At 42.0% G+C, this 24,607-nt stretch overlaps 1 protein-coding gene across 1 annotated transcript in view; it reads left to right on the top strand.

Annotated features, from left to right (window-relative positions):
- The window catches only part of CCBE1 (collagen and calcium binding EGF domains 1), a 92,089-nt gene extending 70,058 nt beyond the window's left edge, over positions 1-22,031 (top strand). Inside the window, exons 3-11 of the mRNA XM_066568966.1 lie at positions 947-999; positions 6,171-6,305; positions 7,031-7,168; positions 12,264-12,370; positions 17,280-17,400; positions 19,383-19,522; positions 19,614-19,649; positions 20,191-20,226; positions 21,699-22,031. Of these exons, the coding sequence (XP_066425063.1) occupies positions 947-999; positions 6,171-6,305; positions 7,031-7,168; positions 12,264-12,370; positions 17,280-17,400; positions 19,383-19,522; positions 19,614-19,649; positions 20,191-20,226; positions 21,699-21,932 (1,000 nt within the window). The 3' untranslated portion in view covers positions 21,933-22,031. The remainder of the gene's footprint in view (positions 1-946; positions 1,000-6,170; positions 6,306-7,030; positions 7,169-12,263; positions 12,371-17,279; positions 17,401-19,382; positions 19,523-19,613; positions 19,650-20,190; positions 20,227-21,698) is intronic.
- Positions 22,032-24,607: the final 2,576 nt, after the last annotated feature.

Raw genomic sequence — 24,607 nt, 5'->3', positions numbered from 1 at the left:
GTGTATTTGTAAAATACTGAGGGATTTCCCCCCCCCCCCAGATTCATGTATACTTAATGTAATAATGCACTGAACAGCAGGGTTTTTTTCTTTTAGAGCAGTCCTGGTAGTCACCAACCTGGGTCCCTTTGAAAGTCACTAGGTCCCTGCAGAGACTCTCAGGATGATAAGGCACACAGCCATTTGTAAAGGCTCCTGAGGGTTGCTGGGAACCTTGGTGACTGAATGTGGTTTGCTGCCTGGAGAGAAAACCAGCAGGTTTAGCTGGATGCCTAAATGTCATTACAGGCCAGTGTGTCAGAAACAGTCATTTCTCAGCATTCAGACTTTGTTCATATCATAGGCATATAAAAAGTGTCTGACTATTGACAGACTATTGACTCCACACCGCAGTTTTGTCCCTCGGACTATATAAGATATTCTCCCTTGCTCCAGATGAGATACCCAATATATTGAGTTTACCTCCTCCAGGTTTATTAGAAGATGAGAAGTGACTGATAACATGTATCCTCTGTGTACTCCTCACTGAGACTTATCCCTTCCTGCAGGTTTACATTGTAGTGACAGATATTTAAAAACAGCCTTGACTGTACCATGAAAATGATGACCTGAGTTGTGTATTTGGACAACACTGAGCTGTCCAGACAACAGCCAGACAACACAAGAGAGCAGGATTTTTGGAAATTGCTTGGGATGTTGGGTGGGTCAGTGTTGGGGTACTCTGCCCCAGGTCCTGAGGTGGCTGGACACGCTGCCCTGTGAAATTCCTCCTGGGCCAGGTGGTGCATTTCCCTGTTGTGTTCTGTAATGCTGAACTCCAGCTGCCCAGGATCCTCATCTTGTTTGGTTCATGACATCCACAGTCCACTTATACTGTTTCTAAAGGCAGCACCAATCTACAGAGGATACATTTATTTATTCATTTATTTATTTTATTGTTTTTCAGGAAAAAATGCTGTAAGGGTTATAAGTTTGTTCTTGGACAGTGCATCCCTGAAGGTATGTGATTTCACTGTTCTTACACGTCATGTCCCCATGCATTTGTCTTTCCCCATCTGCTATCTTCTCCACATTGTCTGTTTGGAAGAGCAACCTGACAGAAGCACAGGCTTTGCCATATCTCATGTATCAGTGCAGGGAGGAGCTGTTTCCCAGAAATTTTTGGGAAAATAAAAAGATCAACAATTTCCAAAAGTGCTGTTTACCATGCCAAGCCTTGATCCTCCCCTGAGTACACATGGCTGCACAGATCTTGTGCCATGACCTGCTGCTCTGCAGACAGAGGAACATGTTCTGCCCTTGGCTGGGTAGCTGGGAGCACTCTGTGCACCTTTCATGGCTGATGCCTTTCCCCTTTTTTCTCTCGGATCTGGTACAACTGACTTGACTTGTCAGTGCACAGGGAGATGGTGAGTAGGTGAGTTAGGCCTGCCTGTAATTTCCCATGGGGTGTGGCTTCCTTGTCACCAGGGGCCAAGGAAGATGCAGATTTAACCATGATCATTCAGTATGCAATAGTAAAAATGGATCTGATTTGGATGAAACTGGCTCTGAATTTTTTGGACTGCAGGAACTACCAGGCAGGAGCAAATGCCCAGAGACAACATGCCAAAAAAGTTTTTTTTTTTACAACAAGTAAGTTAAAAAGTTTATCTATGGCAACATATTCTTCTATTTGATGATATATGGAAAGCCTTGATTTGGTCTGACAATTTTCCTAGTTTGTGACTGATGTTTTGGAAAAAAAAAGTGACAAATCCACATACTGGAGAATCAGCTGGTTTTGAGTTGCAGTGTCCAGCCAAAAGGGATTCTAACTCGAACTCTAATCCTTATGGTTTTGTTGTGGGTTCGTTGCTGTTGTTGTTTTTAATTTGTGTCTTCTTTGCTGCTGGCTAGAAACACTAAAACAATTGGTGGATTGATGGGGGTGGAGACAGAGAGAAAAAAAGAGGGAAACAGCTCATGATGACCCTCTGCCTGCAGGAGCTGGGTAGGGTTTGGGTGAAATTGGTGCTCACACATAATTCCTCATCCCATGGTTTTGCTGTGAGTTTTGTCTCAGCATGTGTGATATGGGCGACAGCTCCAGTGTGAGACAGACACTTGGAAGAGGCAGTTGTGTGTATTGGAGGCAGAATTCCTGAATCCTTTCAGGGTGGAAAGAAGCCAGGACTCTACATTCTGGCCTCCAGCTTTCCTATGGATTTAAGAATTTTATGTACTGGCTACTCACTGAATATAATGGATACAGCAAGAGAATTAATAGGAGCAAAAATAAAATGAGAGCCATGGCAATTTATTACTTTGGCTTCTAATTCTCATCTCTTGAGATGTTAGGTGATTATGAAAGCACCTTTTATTAAGTGCCCACTGACTTTGTCCAATCCCATCTTTTAACTGCATTTCAGTGACCTGAGAGTTTCTGCCCCTGATTCAATTCTCTGCTTCTCTCCCTTTGTTTCTCCATTTCCCCTTTTCAGCTTTATCTGTATTTCGCCTGGAACTTCAGAGGCCACAGCAGTTTCTATAACATCTGAGACAATCTCAGGCCCTTGGTGTAGGGGCAAGAAACATGATTCACTGAAGTATTCGTTTCACTTACTCTGTTACAAGACATCACTTGGCTCTTCACACATTGTTTTGGCATAATCTTGACAGAGTAGCTGTATGAAATCCATATCTCCAAACAGACACATAAATGCATTACAGATGTGAGTTTATTAGAGCACATCTGCACCTTTTAATCCAGTACTGGCACATTGAAACTGTGAGAAGTAGTTCCAGCCCTGTCTTCTCTATGATTTAGCAGTGGCTGCAGGGAGGAAGGTTGACAGAGGTATAGATCCTCCCTTTTCCACCTTTTTATAGCTGTCTGGGGAACACACCAATCTCCTTCTGGGACAGCTGTTCCTTAAACAGACTCTTTCCCAAAAGCTTGTGGCTTTGTCCACGTCCCTTATTGGTTTTCATCCAGTTATTTTTCATCTGCCCTTGAAAAGGAACAGAAATCAGTGCAGTACAGTATGAGTCTATGCCTCCAGTTTCTGCATTTCATCTGTTTTGTACTCACCTTCCCACTGTGGCTTCCAGCTGCAGGACCAGGGATACTCAGGAAACACTGAGTGGAGTTACTTCCATGTGTCTGATTCTCTCCATAGCATCTCTTCCTGCTCCACCTGTTCAGCAAAGTGGGTAAAAAGAACAGCTCCTCACCTTTTTCTCCTGTGCGATCTCCTTTTTATTTGGAGACTTACTGCTCCAGCCAAGTCCAGTCTTGGGTCCTGTCCCATGGTATTAGAGTGAAGAAGGGACAGATGCAGTATGGAGCAGTTTATTTGGAGACCACCCTTCCTATTGCTGGTTTGTTTCCTAAGCTGGCTGTGGAAGAATTCAGAGTAAAATACTCTATTATAGGCCAACTATAGTCAGATCTGGTCTTTCCTTAGGAATGTTGTTTCAAAAATTTCCTTGGTAAACTTTCCGTGCCGTATTGTCATTTCTGAGTTCATTGAAACTTATACAGAGACGTTTGTTATTCTGCTTTGGCTTTTGCATTTTCCTAAAGTCTGGAAGAGCCTGATCCTTATTGTATGGTTTTGATTCATCCCTAAACCACATTTCTTAGGCTGGCAAACGAGGGATTTGAACACAGGAGGGAATTTTTGTCTCCAGTTCTGCAGAGCACACACAGGTGGTGCAGCAGCTTTTGCCTAGTTTAATCTCAGTTGACAGAACTGTTTCTAGGGAAGTCATGTTACCTGGGACCAAAGCCCTGGGGATGCAGCTCTGGACCTGAGACCTGCCTACAACCATTGTGTGATTTGGGTTGAGTGTGTGGGACCACCAGCAGGGATATTTGCCCTTCCTGGACCCTTCTGCAGCTTTGTGTGAAGGTAAATGAGGCAATGGACATGATGGAGCTCTGCTGAGGTGGACACGTTCAAAGACTGATTACATTAAATCTGGCGACAGATGGATAAAAAGAACTGGCATTGTTTAGTCTAGAAGAAAGGAGGCTGAGGGGAGACATGATAAGAGTTTTTAAGTATGTGAAAACTTGCTGCAAGGGGGAAGGTAAATTGTTCTTTATGGCTGAGGAAAAGAGGACAAAAATAATGGGCCTAAGTGTCTGTAAGGGGAGTTTGGATTAGATATGAGCAAAAAGCTTTCTGTCTGCAAGGATATTTCATCTTGGGACCAGACTACTAGGCGAGCCATATGCATCCCTTAGGGAAAAGGAAAACTAGGAAATGTTTATGCATAGCTACTCCTGCTTTTGATGGGAGATGGGCCCTTCCAGCATTGCTTTTTCTGATGTTGTTAGGGCACATCTATTCATGGAAGCACAGGGAGGCCAGAGCTTGTTTTACCTCTGCTCTGAATAGCTGAACATGGCACAGGCCAAGTCCCGCACCTGAGTGGGGTAAGGAGCAGCACGTTCACCCCCATGCTGGACACACCATCCTGTTCTCACTCTGGTTTTGTTTCAGTGGAAAGCAAAAATTGCAACCATGCTCAGGAAAAATACCAGCAATGCTTTAAAGCTGGGACTATTTAGTAGTGCCAAATGTAATAGGAATTTACAGCCCAGCATCACCTAGAGAGTCCAAACTACACTTAGACTGAACAGTTTGAAAGCAAGAGTTATGTTTTTCTTTCATGGCTCTGCACTGTTGGACACTGTTTACTGCAGGGGGTCCTAGCATTGCCATTCACCACCACAGCACTGTGGGCAGACTTCAGTTTGGGAAGAAAGAAGGAAAGAAAGGATGTCTGTTATTTAGGAGGTGACAAACAGAATTCTTGGCACCATTACAGTAGTATGTCTATTAGAATAGTACATTTTTTTCCTAAGGGGTTCTGGTGTGAGATACAGCATCTTGTTAAGTCTCATTTTGTGCTTTTCTGTATTTTGGCGTGCTGTCACTTTTAACCCCAGTGCTAGGCATGTACTCTATATACTTTGTACAGAAAATGTGTTTTCATTTGCTTTACCATCTCTTAGCTCATTTTAATTGTTTGGAACAATCACCATACCCAGAGGTATCTGCTGGTCATTAGGGTGAGTCAATAATGAGTTTTAATTATGTTTATGGAAACAAAATGTGTGCTTTGATGGAAGCTTGCTTGAACCACTTAGATTTTGTTTGGACAAATTTGGTCTGGAGCATGGATGAGATATTTCTGCTGTGGCCCCCAGTGCCCACTCACTGAATTGTCACAGTGACCTGGATGCTCTCTGCCGGGTGATGTTCTCTGGAATGGTCACAGAAACTGCCACTTGCTTTGGTGTAAAACCTGACCTTGGGCAGGCTGTGCCCAAGCTGGTTTTGAGACCAGATGCCACTCGAGGTCCTGGTGTCTCCTGGCAGATGTTCCCCATGGTGCTGCAAAACCCTCACACCCATAGCTGGGACCTGTCCTTCACCCCCAGCCCTGCCACCAGCACCATTCCAAGGGCCACATCCACCCCCTGACAAGACAGGGATGTGGGTCAAACCCCATTGTGCTCTGGTGTCCATCCCTGAGGCTTCAGTTCTGCTGCTACACAGCAGTGAAATTAGAAACAGATTTTCCCTCCTTTGGGTTTCAAATAGGGACTTCAGTCTTTTGGGATTTCAATGACATACCCTGATCTGCACACTGCAGCTATTAAGAGAGATGATGGGTTTGTAACAATGCACTGTTTGCTAGAAGGGTTATATCTGGCTTCAAACAATGAACATGTGATGTAATTAACTTTTCCTTGTGATATACTTTCTGCCTGGCTTTCACGGTTAACCTCATGGTTTTTCACAGTATTCTGCATAGGAAATGCTGCTATCAGACTTAAAAATCTGTTGAAGAAAGCTAAAAGAATGTTTTAGGTAATTTAATATTTATGTGAAAAGAACTCCTGAAATCTGCCAAATGCAAAAGTGACTCTTGCTTAAAATACAGCTTTAAGAAATAGTCTAACTACTGTAAAGCTGTGAATAGCAATTACAATTTTAATATATTCCTTTGCTTACGTCTCATGAATGTTTTATATCTAGGTTCCTTGAGTCCTTAAAAACAATGTAACTCAACTTTATATTAATTAGCAGAGAGGCGAAATGTTTGCAATCTAAGCATCATCCATCTACTGACTTTGGTATTTTTCCTAACCACATTTTCCTCTCCCTTAGACTACGATGTCTGTGCTGAAGCTCCCTGCGAACAGCAGTGCACAGATAATTTTGGGAGAGTCTTATGCACTTGCTATCCTGGATACCGCTATGATCGGGAGAGGCACAGGAACAGAGAGAAGCCTTACTGCCTGGGTGGGTAGATGAGCATGTTGAGCTCCTCCCTGGTTAATCATTTATCCTGCTCCCTTCAGACTTTTAGGAGTCAGTTTGAATCTGAAACCTTTCTTATTCTCAATATTATCACATAATATTATCACAGAAGAAATGTGGGAGTTAACTATGTTAAGAATTGAGAGATGTAGATGCCCCTGAATTATTAGGAAGTATTACCTACAACAAGACTTACACACCCAAACACTTTGAAGTGTTGGGCTGCTGTAATTTCTCCTTTAATTCCTCCTGCTGGCTGTGAGCCATATATACTGAATATTGAGGCATTATCACTAGGCCTAATTACTAAAACTAATACTTGGGGTTTGACTCAGATAGCCAGAATATAATTCAGGACTGATCATTTACATGTGGTCCTGCTGTGGCTAGTCCTGCCCTGCCCTGCATGGTTTGCCATGCCAGGGAGCCAAGGTTTGCAGGACTGAGCTTTGCTTGTGAGCTTTTCAATGAAAGGAGACTTTCAAACAATGTTCACTGATAAAATGCCAGGTGTGTTGATAATTCTAATAGTGCAGCTTGCCCAGAGCTCCAGACCAAAGGCTCCAGCTTCAATTGCAATTGTGGTGTTCCAACTACTTGTTTGTTTAACCACAAAATCTCTCTTTACCTCTAAAGGAAGTCTTTTATTGTGTTGGAGGTCTGAAACCTCCAGCTATGGGATGTTTTTAATCTCTGCTTCTCTCCAGATATCGACGAGTGTGCGACGAGCAACGGGACTCTGTGCTCGCAGATCTGTGTCAACACCGTGGGCAGCTACAGGTGCGAGTGTCACGAAGGCTACATCCGGGAGGAGGATGGCAGGACTTGCACCAAAGGAGATAAAGGCAGGTGCTAGTGCAGACTAAATGTCCTGGGTCAAATGGATGCCTAAAGGGTTGGTCTGTCAGGAACAGGAACTGTTCCCAATGCTACACTTGGAGCTGGGGATCCAAAGCTGGCATGTAGCAGATGCTCCTGGGGTATCCGGGCAGTTCGCTGCGCACCTGAGCACCTGTGGAGCAGCCCTGCCAAACTCTCTCTTCCAATGCACCAAGTACTGGAGGATGTGGAAGGCATCTTCTCCTAGGGAGGCAAAATGGCTGAATAATAAAATTTACCATTATAGCCTCAGTTAGATCATTCCTGCTGGATCCAGTTGCTAAAAGCCATCGTTTGCTCCTATACAAGCCTGGATTGTAACTTTCTTGTGGTCCTGAGCTAAAGAGACATAGGAAAAAATCTTACCAGATGAAGAACCTTAAAAATTTTCACCTGTAAATTACATAATTTCAGTAACTTTAATTTGTATTTACACACCCGCATCTGAGATTAGCAAATGGCCCTGAGTTGGATGGCTAGTGCCCCTTGGCCCTTAGAGGCTCAAAAAATGTGTGCTTGGGGATCCAACACATTTTCCAAGCCTTGCTTAAATCAATTTCTAAATCACATTGACCAAGACCATATGCTGTTGACCTGCAATTTAGTCAAATTGTGTGTCCTGTGCCTGGGGTCTTATTTTTTTTCTCTTTTTTTCTCTTTTTTTTTTAATGGAATATAATGGGAAAAGGGTAAATGTAAGGTCTTGTTCTTGCATCTTTGCATCTCATTGTTGGTTCAGAGTTTATACATGTGCTGTGCAAAAATTATTTTAAACATTTGACCTCATCCTACTTATTAAATTGCAGCATTTAGAATACTACAGAATAAATACTGATATGAAAATTTAAAAAGAAGGGAGGAAGAGAACAGTGGTCTGAAAAAAAACCCCAACAACTTCTGATGAATGGTGACTTACCACAGGTTCATCAATTAATGCCTGAATGTGGTCTCACAGTGTGATCCAAATCCCACCGGATGGCCAGAGCAATTTATAATTTTCATTTTCATCTGAAAATGTGTAACTGGAGCCACTCCATTAACTGTAATTGTTCCTTGTAGTTTTAATTTTTTTTTCCTTATCAGAGTGTGTGTGTGCATGTATGTGATAAATAACCTAGATAATTCCCCTACAAATTGGAGGGGTTTTTTTTAGATATTCCTCTGGGTAGTTCAAATTTCTTTATACAGTAATGTCCAAAGCATTCGGGATAACCAACCATTCAAAATATTCAAGGTTATGGAAATTATACTACTGTTTGAAAACCACCGTTTTTACACTGAATGTGCACGGCACATAAAAGTGTCAATTCCAGCAGATAATCTGGAATGAAACACCCACCATCTCTCCAGATATCTCCCCAGCCAGCTATGCGAAGTAAAGAAGGATGCCTTCTGGCCAGTTACGCCGCTGTACTCCACGTAAATGTTAGGAATTTTCGGAGCCCGGGTGAGCACGAGGAGCCGCGTCCGTGCCTGGCTCCGAGAAGGGCGGGCTGTGCGAGGAGCGGCTGCAGCGCCGCTCCCCCCCGCGGCCGGCCCCAGCCCTGCGCCGCGCCCGTGCCAGAGCGGCTGCCTCATAAACACATCATTCGCTTTTCATCGCAGCCGGAACATGCACGTATTATTTTAAAATTTAGTGGGAGAGGCAAAACCACGTTACCGCTCTCCATTTCTAACGAGGGTGCATGTTTTCCGGGAGATAGAGCCACGTTCTCATTGTTCCATGCCCAAAGGATGCAATTCAGACACCTTTTTGGCTCTGTAAGTGGCTGTAATGTGGTCACCCTTTTTTTGGCTCTGTGAGTGTCCTGACAGTGAGCTTTGGGTTGGTTGGTGGACGCAAGAAGAGGGAGCATTTTTTCTTGCATCCACAGTCGCATTTGATGGAGACAATGCAGCTACCCACACAGAAGTAGGCAGATGAAACCATCTCAGCAGGCTGAGCCCAGATAATACAACACAGATGATCAGCTCAAGAGCCTCCATGCAAAGACTGCCCGCAGAAGAGCTCCCACAGAGCACTCCCCTGCCAGCATCTCCTCCTCCTCTCCCAGCGTCAGCAAGGCATGGCCTCCGAGCCCATACACAAAGAAAACACAGCACTCCCCAAGCAGATCCCTCAGCAATAGGTGCCACAGGGCTCACCAGCATCTCACCAAGATTAAAGGGTTCCCATCATGTGTAAGCTAGCCTTGTGTTCTGAGACCCTCTATGATATGGGCCTGCTTTAGGCCTTCTTCAAAATAATTTCAGTTTCCTTGAGTAGGTCTGTGCAATGGGAACAAGTTATTTAAGTGCCTTGCTCATGCTGGCCCAGCTGAGCCTGGTAGGTGACCTCAGTTTCTGCATCATACGTGGGTGGCTCCATCTAATGGCCTTTTGCCTCTGCTGGCCCATCCTAGGTGACTTCTGGCTTTATCCACACTTTATTCTGACTTTACTCATAGTTTGGTCCTGATACAGGGTTGGATGGGGGTAGAGCAAATGTTTGATGGATGACTCCTTCCCCGGGAAAATCATCACCTCTGCCTGGTATGAGTTAGGGGGATTCCACCTCTCTCCTGAGATGCAGCTCATGCTTGCTCATACTAGGATCTTGGACTTCTTCCTCTGACAAGTCAATCCAGCCAGCTTTGCAGAAATCTCACTGGTATGACATTTCCCAAACATTAGCTGATCCCCCCAGCATTCGTCTCCGTGGATTGTTTTATCTGTGCTTGTCAGCCCCGTGTGTCACATCCTTCAGGAAGATAAACTGGGTTCTAAAATGAAACACAAGGCCAAATTCACCGCTTCTTAATCTGCATATAATTCCACAGATTCTGGTGGGATTGCATGAGGTTTCCAACAGCAGAGCTCTGGCAGTCTCTCTGCATGACTGTGTGTTGCTTTCAGCAACATTTCCTAACACAATGATAGAACTCATTTGGTGAAATAGCTATAAAAAGAAATTTTTGTTGAGAACAGTAAAAAATTCAGACTTTATTGGTCTTTGAAAAAGAAAGAAAAAAAAAGTTGGTTTTTTTTTCTTTTATGGCTCCATATACATCCCTCTGTAACTCCTATACCAGTCCAAAAATGGGCATGTCAAGACACTGGGATTTTCTAAAGGAAGAAGAAAAATTGGAGAGGGAGGAAGAACTCTGCAATAACTGACTTGTGGTCAAGAGCAAATTTATTTTACAGAAATGTTAAGTGGTGTCTTCATTACAGCACATCAATTCCCTCTTAAGGGAAAAAAACCCTGCATGGTGAAGATTATTTCAGCTACAAGAGAAAGGTTTATGGGCAAAGAGGTTTTGGAAGGAATCAAAGGCAAAAAATTATTAGCATTATGAATATAGGAGAGAAGAAGGAAAGCAGCATATACTGTGTATTCCAGTAGCTTCACAAAAATGCTGGAGCTCCTCTGGGAGGTCTTGTGGCTAAATAGTTTCAGATCCAGCATAGCTGAAGTTTGGTGAAATTCTATTCTGTGCTGTGTAGAGTCCATTGGAAAACATCAAGTAGTACCATCTGGTCTTAAACCTTGAAGTCATCTGAACACTGCACAGAAAGCTGATCAGGTACAAAACCTGTGCTGGGGAAAGGGCTGGGGAGCTCAAACAGCAGTGTTCTTGCTACCATAAAAATGGTAAATAATATGTGTAATATAGTAAGGCTGTTGGAGTGCAGCCATGGGAACAGGCAGTTCATGACTGAGGAAAAAATCCAGGCCTTTGTGCCCCAATTTTCCAATCAGTACTAATAGCTGTCCTAATGCTCCTGGTTATTCCAGCATCTTGCCCTTACATCTCTCTCCTAACTGATTAGCAGATAAGCTTTGTCTTCTAAAATCAATATGCCATTATAGCCAATGGAATAAACATACCTTCCCAAATATGTGCCCTATGTGCCACCCAAATAGGTGGTCCATAGACAACCATCAGATGGTTGCAGTCTTCCATACTGGACCTTGCAAATATTTAAAGTCAAGTAGCACGTAATATTTTTTGTATTAGAATCTCCAAGGTTCATTTCAAAAGATGCAGATGTTTCAAAATCAATACACATTTCTGAAAAGATGAAGGGCATTTAATCCAAGAGACAAGTGTAACACAGTTACTCAGCATGATGCAGTTGATCCTTTTGGAAGACTTTGAAGATTCCCTGGCTTTAACAAGAGCACCTGCAGAGCTTTTCCATTGTGGGACATGCTCTGAAAGGTCAGTGTTCAAACACGCCCAGCAGCCCTCCCAGGTAACATCATACCAGGCTACACATCATATGCAAAGCCTCAATAGACTTGATATTTCTCAACAATGTTGACGTGAAAAAAAATTCACCTAGAGTTTGCCAGTATGTGTCACCCTGTAGTTTGGAAACCAGATTTGTCTTTAAGGAGACATCTGTTACAACAATGCTTGTTTGCTTGCAATGCAGAACTGCTTGACTGTGTATGGTACTGGGAAAAGGACAAAAATAACATTTGCAATCTCTCTCACAGTTTGAATAACTTAATGGATTCTTGAAAAGATCCTATTCATGCATAGTATCAACAGATGTGACCCTTCCTCTTGTGTGGATTTAAATCCCTGTCATTAATCTCAATCCCCGTCTCTGCTCAGGCTAATTCCATCACATGGAGAATAACCCATGATGATAAAGCGCAGTTTGTGCAAAATGAGCAAAATAAGCATATTCTGAGGGATTTTACTGTAATTTATAGCATATGAAAATTTGCCCTTCAGGGGACTGTAAGTCAGTTCAGATCTATGGGGTTAGTCTACCCTAAACAAAAAGATAAAAGAAGGGGTGTGAACTTTTCCAGGTATTAAACAAATGAATTCTCTGGGGACTGTTAACTGGAAACAGCTGCTTTAAAAATGTGCTCAGAGCTGTCCCTGCAAAGTTTCTCAGCCTTACATAGAAATTCACAGTCAAAGATTTAATAATGGTAGGATGCCCTTCTCTTTTCACAGTCTGGGGAAATATAACAACCTTCAAGTTGCTTTTGCTATCACTTTATGAATTTCTTTCCTTTGGATCTTTACATTTATAGTGGAAACTCCTTTCTTTCAGTTGGGCTTCCTGAGAAATCTGAAAATGTGGCGAAACCGGGGACGTGCTGTGCCTCTTGTAAGGAATTCCATCAAATAAAGCAGACAGTTTTACAGCTGAAGCAAAAGGTATGAACACTGATCACTCATGTCTTTACCAGACCTGCATGTTTTACAGCAACTGAGGTTAATTTCTATGTTTGAAGCTGTCACTGACATGTGGTTCTTGCACATACAAAGAGAAGGGCAATATATTTTAAAATCACGTAGGAATGATCTCTTCCTTATGCTCTTTTACAATTTGTAAGCAGATTACTCCCCAAGTTCATGGAGCTGTGTTACCAAGCTTGTGGTAACAGAGTCTGACAAACACCCATCCCAGGCCGAGCCCAGATTTCTCGGCAATCTGTGCTGGCCTGAGTTTTTCATTCACTCTGAATGCAGAGGATTTTGGACATGATCCACCTCTAGAGTAAACTCATGCAAGACATTTCATAGATGTGGGAACGTGATTTTTCATTAATAGGATGCTGGTACAGAATTCTTGCCAAATAGGTGTGTGACTAAACAAAAATATCACTAGCTTTAAATATGACTTTCCTCTTAAAAAAGAAAAACCCTCAGTCTCAAACCTTTTGGTATTTTTTTACCTATTCCCTTGCTAGTAGAGAATAATGCATTTAGAAACTTTTCCTGGGCTTCAGTTGCTCACATATGTAGCTTCCTTTTGCATTTTAGTAGTGCAATAATGAAAGAGTAGTAGTGAGATAATGCAAAGACACAGCCTCAGATTTGGAAAGACATATGCAGGAATGCAGGTGTAATGCCTTTTCTGGTGGCATCTCCTTTGAACACTAAGGTTCCTTCAAATTGAAGCTTTCTATTGGAATATTCTCAGCAGATCATGCTGACAGGCTGTAATTATTTCTCCCAGGGTACTCAATTAATTTCTTTCCATTATGTCAAAACACAATTTGGTGTATTCAGTCATTGCATTTGATGTTACTCATTTAATATTAGGAAGAAAGAAATATTCCTTATTAAAGTGAAATTTACTGAGGCTGGAGATACTCTTTATCTCCAAAATCTCAAAACATCATGTATTTTTTCTGAATCAGTATGAACACAAACATGGAAGTGACAGAATTTTATGTGATGAAAATTCTGTTTTTCAAAAAATGGTAGCAGAGAGGTTAAAAAAGGATCCATGCCTTTGAGTGCCTGTTTCTCCAGCTGTTTTCCATGATGCTGAGCAGGCTCACACTGATCTCCAGGGAAGGATCTGGGGGTCACATTATTGGCCACATTGTTTGCTCGAGAATTGATTGATGGAATTAATGGGAGGCTTTTGTGTCTAACTTCTGCTGTTAGATGCTTGTGTTCAAAACTCATTCCAGGAAAACTCAGACCACTGAGACCTGTCACTGTAGGCATTTGTGTAGTAGCTGTGTAGCAGCTCACTCTTGCTTCACAGCTAAATTTTGTCATAGTTCCCAACTTAATTTTTCCCCCTGTATGCCCCTAGAGAGACTTGATCGACTTGGCATCCTCAGAGGGAACCCACAGGGTTGTGCTCCACACAGAAGGAGCTGAAAGAGAAGGTTCCCAATACCCTCAGCAACTGTTACCCCAAAGAAAAGAGAATTTTTGTCTATGCTGAGTGGAGACCTGTCCCCATGGTGCTTCTCTGCCCAGGGAGACGTCAACCCTCATGTTTCACCAGCCACTTGCCATGGCCAAGTTCTCCTGGGGAGGACATCTCTCAATAGCTGTGATTAAAGCTGTTCTGTTTTACATAGAAAAGTTAATTTCTGTCTGCCAGGGAGATGGTTTATGAAATGAGTCTTCAGTCTTGTGGTTAAGACTTTCAGATTTTATTAACTTTATTCAAAATTGTGGTTAGCAGAAAAGCCTGTCATCCAATGAGATGCACTGTCCTGATAGACTAGAGGTCTGTGGGCAGTCCTAGGTTGATCTAAGACCTTGATGAAAGGAAGAAGAGTGGGAAGCTGAAAAACTGAGGAAAATATATCTGGCATGCTGACACACAGCCAACAAATAAAAGAAAAAAAAACTAGTAAGCTTGATCCTATTGCACAGATGTGTTTAAACATCTTAATTAGAAAGCCATGTTCCACATCACTTCTGACAAGCATTGTCCAATTTTCTAAACCACAGACCTCCTAGAAACTATGCAAAACTCCAAATGCAACAAGCAAAACAGCACATGGAAGATTTATTTCTAGAAGAGCCTTTCTTTAGAATTTACTCTTGCTAATATTTGGATGCAGATGGGAAAAACAACCAAAATATTATTTTCTAAGGGCCATTAGGATTTGGAGTTGTAGATGGAGAAAGCCAAGGTTACCCTGGACTAGGATCCTGGTTCAGTTAAAAGGTGAAACAGAAATTAGGCCAGTGAGTATATCAAATAGCTAAGAGGATGTGAGTCAACAACAAAAACACATGGTTTGGCCCAGAGCATGTAACAACCATTTTCTGGCCAGAAGATATCAAAGAGTAGTGAGCTAGACCAGAGCCTGGGTATTTTGGCACTCCTAGTGTGTACTTCAAGTCCAGCTGAGTCAGTGGGGAAGCATGCATAGATGCTTTCACAGCAGCTATGTGATTTCTTTTCTAACTTACTCAGTTGTTACAACAGCCCGGCTGGCAGGAACAAATAAATATTTAAGCATCAGAAGAGAATACACTTCCAAATCCACTTCATGATGAGTCTTTGCCACTAAATGCACCTTTTTACTCCAGTCTGACCATTTGCAGTATAACCTGAAGAGTATTCATGGCTGGGTCTATGTACTAAGTGACATCTGTTTATCAACTGATATAGCTGTAGATCCCCAGAATTAGATATTTACATGCAAGCTAAAAAGAGGGCTTCAGTTAATCTGCCACTCAGTTGTGGCTATCCCTAAGGAGAAGCACTCACTGATGACACTGAAAATATTCTCAAAAAAACTACTTTAAAAATATAATACTCTCAGGTAGCCACAGGATTTGACTTTTTGTCTCTGCTTTTGCTTGTCAGCATTGGAACCACAGAGTCCTTGATTGATTTGTGTCATGTAGTGGAAGTTTTGTACTACAGTCCTTGCAAGCCTTTCCTTTGTATCCAGCCAGGAACAGGTGTGTCCTCTGGGCAGGACACACCTCTAGGAAACAAAACTTTGCTGACCAGAGCCAGCCAGTAGATGTTCCCATGCTGATCCCTGGCCAGTGAGAGTATCTGTGAGAGCCCCCAGATACTGAATTTTCCTCTTCCGCTCCAGGGGTAGGGTGTTGTGTCCCACAGAGTAGCCCTCTGTTCAGGAGCCCCACAGTTTGGTCTGTGCTGCACTGGCTGGGAAGCTGGCCCAGAAAGCTGCAAGGTCACTGGTAAGCAAAGCACATGTTTTCCTTTGAAAAAGCAGAGATGACAGCTCACCCCAGAGCTATAGGTGTGCTGAATCCCCATTTTCTGTGTGAAAAGCAAATTCATAGGAGTGAGAATATAAGAAATACCCTCTGGGACTTCTGTGAAAATATGATCTCATCCAGCCACTGATTTCTGCAGGGGTGGAGTGAATCTACCAAATTCTTGTTAAACATACATCATGATTCTTAATTTGCCTATAGTGTAGTCATCTGGTCTTTGGAACCACAATTCTCTCCAAAACCTAACTCACAAATGGCTGATAAATCCTTGTGTTCCCGTCATCACATTTTGAGCTCCAGTCTCAAAATCAAACTGGTGTTCTGGAAATGCCACCAAGAACTATCCCAGCATTTTCAACCTTTTTTCCTGATCTGTTTTTTTCCTTCAGAACTGTCCTGTGCATCCAACCCCAAACTATAAGCATCACAGGCTGCCTTTAAATTGTAATCCTTAAGCAATAACATGTTTGCCAAAGGAAATTTTCCCAGTTCAAGTAGGTACTGCAGGTGCATAACACTGTGGCTTTCCCCTGTGCATTACATTAGGTTTCCAGTACTGGCAGAAGAATGTATGTCAAATAATTACAGAAACAGGTAGGAGTCTTAAGAACAGCCCAGCTCAGAGAATTCCAGATAGCTGATAAAAAGCTTTGTCAAATAGCAGGAGTCATCATCTATATTATTCAATGCAGCTGTCACAGGCAAATGCTGCAGAATTCAGCATCAACTTATCCAATGAGCCAAATTCATTCAAGAAGCAGCAAAGTTCACCCAAGGGGAGGTCTGCACTGCTATTGCTGAAATAGTTTTCCAGTTCAATTTGGCAGTGCAAAATCTCTAAGTCTACATGCAGCCACTCACCACTAATAAACTCCTCTCCTCACTGCACACCAGCCTCTTGGCTCCTCCAGGCACCCTTCAGCTGCCTCTTAAGAGACTAAACATTTGCACAATATTCCTAAATATGCTTAATTATTAAATACATTCAACTGGATAGGTGAATGTTTCATGGATAATTAAACAGGTAATGGATAATGATAGTTTAAACTGTAGTATACAATTCTGCTTGCATTCTCACTTACTTTGTCTCTCTGTGCAGAGCAGATCCAGACATCTGATGGGTTAAACAGTGTGGTTACTTTCCAGGACCAGATTCACAAAGGATTTAGGGTTCTCATTAAAACCTATGGAAAGTTAGTGGCTTGTGCAGCAATTCAGGACTTAAATATCTGAGAAAATGTTGCCCTGAGAAAGGCAGTAATGAATAGAGGAAAATTCAAATAAGGAAATACAAATAAGGAAAAACAGGTTTCCTGAGAAGCAGTAATGAGACTCAAGTTTTTCAGAACTTGTATCTCTCCTGAATTTCCTCTGTCCTCTGTTGGATTGGCTTTCAGTATTTCCACAGTGACTTGAAAAGTGAACAGACTCACAGAATAAGAATGTTTTTCTGATTATATCAATCAAGGATATGAATAAACTCATTATATTTTCCTGAAATATTTAAATAACTGTTTGTTCACATGAAAACTTGAATAAGAATGTAGTTTTTCTGGCTGAACAATTAAGGTCTTACACAGATTTTTTTTTTTTTTTGTCTTGGCAGGTTGCTTTGCTGCCAAATAATGCTGCTGATCTTAGCAAGCAAATCACTGGTGAAAAAGTGCTTGCCTCTAATGCATATATCCCTGGCCCCCCAGGCCAGCCTGGCCAACCAGGCCGTCCAGGTAATACCAGAGGGGTGGAAATGTGCAGGACTGTTGTACAGAAATGTTTAGGACTAAAAAAGTAAACTTCAGTCCGCCAGCATGATTTCATATTTCATTTCATATCATATGATTTCATATATTTCATATTTTGATTGATATATTATGTTAGCATTTGTGCTAAATTAAAACAAACAAACAAACAAAACCTTATGGGTGTTATGGTCAGCCTCTGCCAACTGTCTGACATCATCCATTGTAAATCCGTGTGTTTCTTGGCATGCGAGCTGTGTTTGTCCTGTATGTGTCAAATTTCTCCCTCTCCCTGGGATATCTCACCTGCTTCAGTTGTCATTTCCAGTATTTTAACTCTGTCTTAAAACACTCTCCATTTCATTTCAGGAATATCTATTGCTTTAGCTCACAGTCAGGATTAGAGGAAAAAATGTGCTTTCAGTTTGTAGGAGTTTGTGCCAACTCTTTTATTTTTCTTTGTCTGATTTGCAAGGATTCATCTGTTGGTTTTATGTTGTATCCCAGACTGAAAGCAATCTGAAAAGTATAACTCCACTCACACCTTCTTTGCTAAATTATAGATTGAAACACAGTGAAAAACAGAGAAATCCTAAAGCCCAAACTTAATCCAGACACCTCGCATCTGGTGGCCAACAATACTCAAAATTTTGCAAATTATGTTGAATGCAGATCTAATTTTGGGTCAGCAATAAATCCAAGCATTGTGCTGGATTTCATCAGGATTCTTACAGAGTACTGGCAAATATTCCTTATGAGGATTGATTTACTCCCTCCTGAACTGCACCCCACCTTCCCATTTACATCCCCTTTTGCAATCTTGCTTTGTTTTCTGAGTCATTATCTCACTTTCCTGGAGGATGAGTATCTTCAGTCTTCAGCTCTTCATAAGTGCAAGGACAGTATGTTTAGAAGTTCTGCAACAGACTCTGAAGGGTAGAGTGGGTTGCTTTGCAATTCCTCCAAGGAATTGCAAAGGCCTGACCCTGCAGGTCTTCCCCCCACTGGGTTTCCCCTCGACTGAGCTGTCCGAGGTACTGCAGAAAACTGAAAACCACCCCCAAAAAACCCCCTTAAAACCCTTGATCACCTCCTCTGCTGCCCCCCCAGAGAGAGTCCCAGGGAGTCATCACGGAACTTGAGTTGTCTCCTTTTGAAAATCCTAACTGTACATACTCGGTCCTGCTGAATGCTTTTTACTCTCTGCCTTTTATTCTCTATGTTTTTCATGTGCCCTCAGTATGAAGAGAAGTGTTTCCTCTTCTAATCATGAAGCATTTGAGCTAGTGACATTTTAATGGTCTTTATTGCCTGCAAATGTTGTTTCAGGTGCCTGATTTTCTGGTTTATGTTTCCTACTGTTTCCTTTGAGCTAAACATATGTTTTGTTGCCTGAGTGCTTCCTAAAAACTAACATGCTCTGCTGAACCAGCAGAAGCTGAAAATTGCATAAAGCAAAATGGAAGAACAGAGCTTCTTTTCCCCCTAACACATTGGCTATTGCACTGGGCAAAAGAGAGGTGCAGCCCCCCACTGGAAAGAGCTTGTTTGTGTCAGTCATGTAGATGCCCATGACTCAAAATTCCCATGAGTTTTCTGAGGCTTTTTTTTTTTATCAGATGCTCCTAAATGTGATTTGTTTGTTCTTCTTTGTGTGAAAATGAGGAATTTGTGTTTTTCTTTTCATTCCCAGTCTATGTCCCTAATTACCTGGCAGACTCAAATTCTTGTTATACACAAGATTTAATTGTTTGGTGGTCACCTCTTGTAGCTACTGTGACAAGGGTTAATGTTGTCTCAGATGACTGCTGATGTGCAGATGCAGATAAATTGGTTGTGTTGTTGTGGCTTTGGGTGTGTTTAAGTAACCAGCCCACTGGGTCTTTAAAAAAAAGTCGTTCCCAACTTCTTGCACTGATGAAGTGTCGTGAAGGCTTTCCCTGGCAGGTAACTTTTGCTTTTGATTTCAGGGGCTCCAGGACCTAAAGGGAGTCAAGGAGCTCCTGGATTACCTGGACCTCCTGGCCAGCCAGGCCCTCGTGGATCAATGGGACCAATGGGCCCATCTCCAGACATATCACACATTAAGCAGGGCAGACGGGGCCCTGTGGTCAGTATTCCTGTCTCCTGCAGTGCACTGCACAAGTGCCCTTAGCTCCACAGCTTCTCACACCCTTGTGACACTTTCTTTTCTCTTGCAGGGCCCACCTGGCGCCCCAGGGAGAGATGGTAGCAAGGTGAGGAGAGGTACTAATTTCCTATAAGATGGGCACATGCACATGTGAAGTGCAGGCTTGCCAGAGAGACTCAACACGCTTGTAGTCACACCCTTTTGCTACCTCATTTCCTTTTTTAAGATGAAAGCATCCTGTTTTCCGACTCCTTCATGTCATCTTTCTGCTATTTTGTGTTTGCCATTCCTAAAGTCTTGCAAATAGTCCTGCCAGGCTCTATGCCACACTGAATTATTTTGTTTCTCTTCAGCTCTTTTGGCTTTTCCATGAAGAAATGTTGGCTTTAGCCCTTTTAATTCATTGTGAATTCTTCCTGTTCATTGATTCACTTGTTACTGTCCAGTAGAAATATCAGAAATTCTCCACTCTGTTCCCACTAGAATCAGCAGCAATTTCCTTGCATTCCTCCTTCACTTCCTTTTCATTTTCCAAATAAGCATCAGCTGATGATTCTTGATCTGGGTAGAGTAAATGAGGCTACAGAAGCAAACTTTTTTAACTTGCTTTAGTCACAGCAAACTAACTGAGGTGGTATTGATTACAGGGGGAGCGAGGAGCACCAGGACCAAAGGGGATACCTGTAAGTATTCCACACAGGTAGAATTTCCACAACAGAGTGATGTTGACAACTAACCACAGGTCAGCCAAAAGTTAAAGGAAAAAACTCCTGTGCCAAGATAACAGATAATTTACATACACAGAAAATGTTGTTGGAAAGAAAGTAATTGCCTGTTTTCATCCGAATGTTTTTGCCTACAAATCTCTTCCTTTGCTGAGTGTGTGACCAAAGGCAGTAGGTGACACCCTTAGAAGGCAGAACCATGCAGGGTGCTACTTAGTACAGTTCAACCTCTGCTCCCAATGGGAATTTGATCCCTGGAACCTTTTAAAATCCTGCCCCTTACCTCTCTCAGATTTGGGAAACTAGAGGTTTTGAGTTCCAGAAGAAGGAATGAATATTGGGGATCTGTTTTCAGGTGAACTTGTTCAAAAAATCTCTGGGGTCCCCAGCACAGGAAGGACATGGACCTGTTTGAGCAAGTCCAGAGGAGGCCACCAAGTTGATCAGAGGGCTGGAGCACCTCTCCTATGAGGAAAGGCTGAGAGAGTTGGGATTTTTCAGCCTGGAAAAGACAAGGCTTCAGGGTGACCTAATGGCATACCTGAGGGGAATCCACAAGGAAGATGTAGAGGGACTATTCACAAGGGCATGTAGTGACAGGACAAAGGAATGGCTTCAAACTGAAAGAAGGCAGGTTTAAATTAGATATTAGGATATTTTCTGTGAGGGTGGTGAGACACTGGCACAGGTTGCCAAGAGAAGCTGTGGGTGCCCCATCCCTTCAAGTGCTTAAGGCCAAGCAGGATGGGGCTCTGAGCAATCTGGTCTATTGAAAAGTGTCCCTGCCCATGGCAGAAGTGCTGGGACAACATGGTCTTTAAGGTCCCTTCAACTCAAATCACTCTGTGATTCTATTCATTTATGGTATTTTCTCATTGGTGGAGTTGATTTTTCAGGGTGTGACCAGTAGAGTGTACTCAGTATTGAGTTTATTTTACTGTGTGAAGTCAGCTAAAATGAAATAATGATTTTCTAAAATCAGATACTCTCTGCATTGTAATTACCAATATATTTAGAAAGTGATGGACAGCAGCAAGGTTACCATATTGAAAAGACACTTGACAAATAATAGCAGTCTTAAAAGAATTTGTTGATTAATCATTCTAAGAATGTAATTTATGTCAGTTTAATAAGCAAGAAGACAAGAAACCAAGATTAATCTCCTCTATTCCCATGAGGTCTGAAGGTATTCTTATGAAGCAAAGGAATTGTTAAGTGACAAAAGGACTGAGCATTTTGTAAATGTAAGCTCTGTCTGCAAAAACATCTGATTCTTTCAAAAATTGTTTCCTGATTAAAGGTGGTTAAAAAACAGACTTTTGGCAATTGATACAAAGCAGAATTTTACTGAACAACCCCTGCAGGAGTAATTCTATCAGCCAGTTTGAAAACTGTGGATTGCAATTAATGGCAGTGCCTTGTGACTGCAGGGGCCACCGGGTTCATTTGATTTCCTATTGCTGATGATGGCAGACATCAGAAACGACATCGCTGAGCTGCAAGAGAGAGTGTTTGGACACAGGACTCACTCATCAACAGAAGAGTTTCCATTACCTCAGGAATTCACAAACTATCACGACACAGTAGACTTTGGATCCGGAGAAGACTACAAACCACGGGCAACATCCAGAAACACCAGGATACAGAAGGCAGACCACCCTTAGCTATTCCTACTGAACAACAAAGCCTCTTTAGAATTCTTCAAGATAAAAAAAATGCACTGACAATGTAATATATATATATATATATATATATATCTATGTGTGTGTGTGTATATATATATATATCTTATTTCCCATTTTTCTTTCTGCTTTTCCTGAACCATGCTGCCTGTACTGTAGCTTTCCTGGTTCATGGTAGCCTCCTTGCAGAAATTCCATACTGCCAAGCCTGCACTGTGCATTGTACCTAGACTATCAAAAAAACCTTCTTAGCATATAGTATGATTAAGGCATGCTCTAGCTAATAACACAGACCACAGCATTCCATCTGCCTACTTTGCATTCTATGTCCAAATGACCCAGTACACAAATTTTGCCAGGGACAAAGGGTTAGCTGAACATCATCCTTGAATTATGTTGATAGTGAACACTTTGGTCCACAGTTACTTTATGAATGCAAATAAATTATACCACAAAACTCAAGTCTCCAGCTACTGTCCCCAGGCTCAGGAGAGTGTGAGAAGTGGACCCCTGTTTCACAGCAGAGGCCATCTCTAAGTGAGACATGCCTTCTACTATGCCTCATCAAGGCAGAAAAAGGCAAAAAAAAAGTTGAAGGGTTAACCAAGGGTGCTGCTGCTTGATCAGTAAATTATTCGGCTTTGTGTTGCTAGAGTATTGTTCAAAGACAGTCAAAAGATGTGTGCGTCCTAAACTACTTTAGGACACACACAAACACTACTTTTTCTTTACCGTTGCCCCACTGCTCAGTGTGAAGGCCAGTTAGCTTTCTCAACAGATTTGTGTTGGATACATTACACAAAGATAATCAAGATAAAGGGGATGTTTAAAGCAGGAAACCAAATCAAAAGTGAATCAGTCAGGCTTATTGGCAAGAACAAAATATATCCCAGCCCTGCAGAAAGAGTCAGGTTCTGACCTCCTGCAGGTGCATGTCTTCCTTGGTAGCTGATTCTGAAGTCTGAGTGAAATCAAGACCAGAGAAAGGCCTCATGTTTGCAAAGAGCTTCCACCTGTTTTGTTCCTCTGCTGCATGAGACCAACCTAAATGGCTTTCACCAGACTGGAACAACAGAGTGGCAGTGTGTTTGGCTGGGTGTATGAGGAGTGTGAGTATGTGCAGGAGTGCACATGACAAAACATTTCAACTGGTACGAGGATGGCTAAGGTGAGGTACTGCACATGGGATTCTATACTTGTGAATGGGGATAAAAGGGAGTGCCCTTTATTTACACTGGAAAATTGGATGCACAAGTTATACCATACCTCATGGATGATGTATGTTGCCATTTCTTTTGGATTACTACAGCTGCTGAGGACGTTGCCATGCTTAGAATATAAAGGAGTATATTAAGCACAAAATTTCAATGTTGTGTCTGTGTAGCTGCTACTTCTACAGTATGTTTAGTGTTTGGTAGTGTCCATGTCACAAATGCAAAGAGAAAGTTGTTACCTTGCCATGTATTTCAGGGCTTGCATGTTCTAGTAGAATAAATGCAGGTAAAAATAGAAGAAAGGCCTTTTCAGAAAATACATAAAGGTTTGGATTCCATTCCATATTCTCTGGGCTGAAAGACAGTTGGTGTAATCCTGACAGCATCAGTACAGGTCATGCTGCATAAACAGCTGGTTGTCTAGACTTTTCCATAACTTCTGTGTACTGTCTTAAGAGGATGTGTTCATTCCTGTAGCCATTTCCCAATGTCTCACTGCCACTAAGCCACAAGCCAGGGCATTAGCTTTTAAGAACATGAGTGTTCTGTATTTCTTTTCACGTTATATCTGTATCAATATTTACAAAGCAGTGCCTAAGTCATGGGGACAGCTGAAAAAAATTCTAGAAATCTAACCCTGTGGTCCTTGGGCTTCTCCTCTGCCTGGGAGGAGCTCTGCCAGCAGCTGCAGATCCAAGCAGTCTTGTGAATCACATAATAAGGGAGACTTGGGGAAGGTACCTGTGTCCAAAAGAGGGATGGTCTTATATGCAGCAGGCTGGAAAAAACCTCAAAGATAGCATGAACTGAGGCAATTGTGTCTTATTTTCTTGATTTGAAGCAGGCAACTGAGTATAGATTATGTTATTGATGAATATGCCATTTTAATTAAGTTTGTTAAATGTCAAATGTTGTATTTTTAAATCTAGCAAATTATTGAATCCTTGCATATGTTTACCACTGCACCCTGCTGGATCAGGCTGGCTCCCACTAGAGAATTAGTAGCTGCAGGTTTTTGACCTTCTACACTGAATAAATCTAACTTCTGTTAGATGAGTCACTTCCTATATACAAACTAAATACTAATGCTTGCTGCCCACAAAGTGATGTATTCTAAAAAAGGCACTTATTTTAGTTCTAAGTTCTGCTTTTCTGAATAGAGGCACATACCCAATGAGAAGTTCCCACAGTTTGACCATCAAATTTCAGGGAGACGTGACAAGTGCCCTGCTGTGTAAAAGTGCCCGGGGAAGAGCTATTCTGAGACTGGACCAGAAAAGCAGATAAAATACATATTTTGCTGTAAGTACAGCAAGTTTTCCTACAGATTCATTAATATAAAAATAGCACATGCTTACATGCCTTTCTGAATGGAAACCTCAATGACTTCCCTTTCTGGAGCTGGCATGATTGGCTTTCACAGTATTAAAAAAAAAGAAAGTG

This window comes from Molothrus aeneus, chromosome Z (genome assembly GCF_037042795.1).
Source record: "Molothrus aeneus isolate 106 chromosome Z, BPBGC_Maene_1.0, whole genome shotgun sequence".
Classification (NCBI taxonomy): Eukaryota; Metazoa; Chordata; class Aves; order Passeriformes; family Icteridae; genus Molothrus; species Molothrus aeneus.
This window is presented reverse-complemented; position numbering and strand designations above follow the sequence as displayed.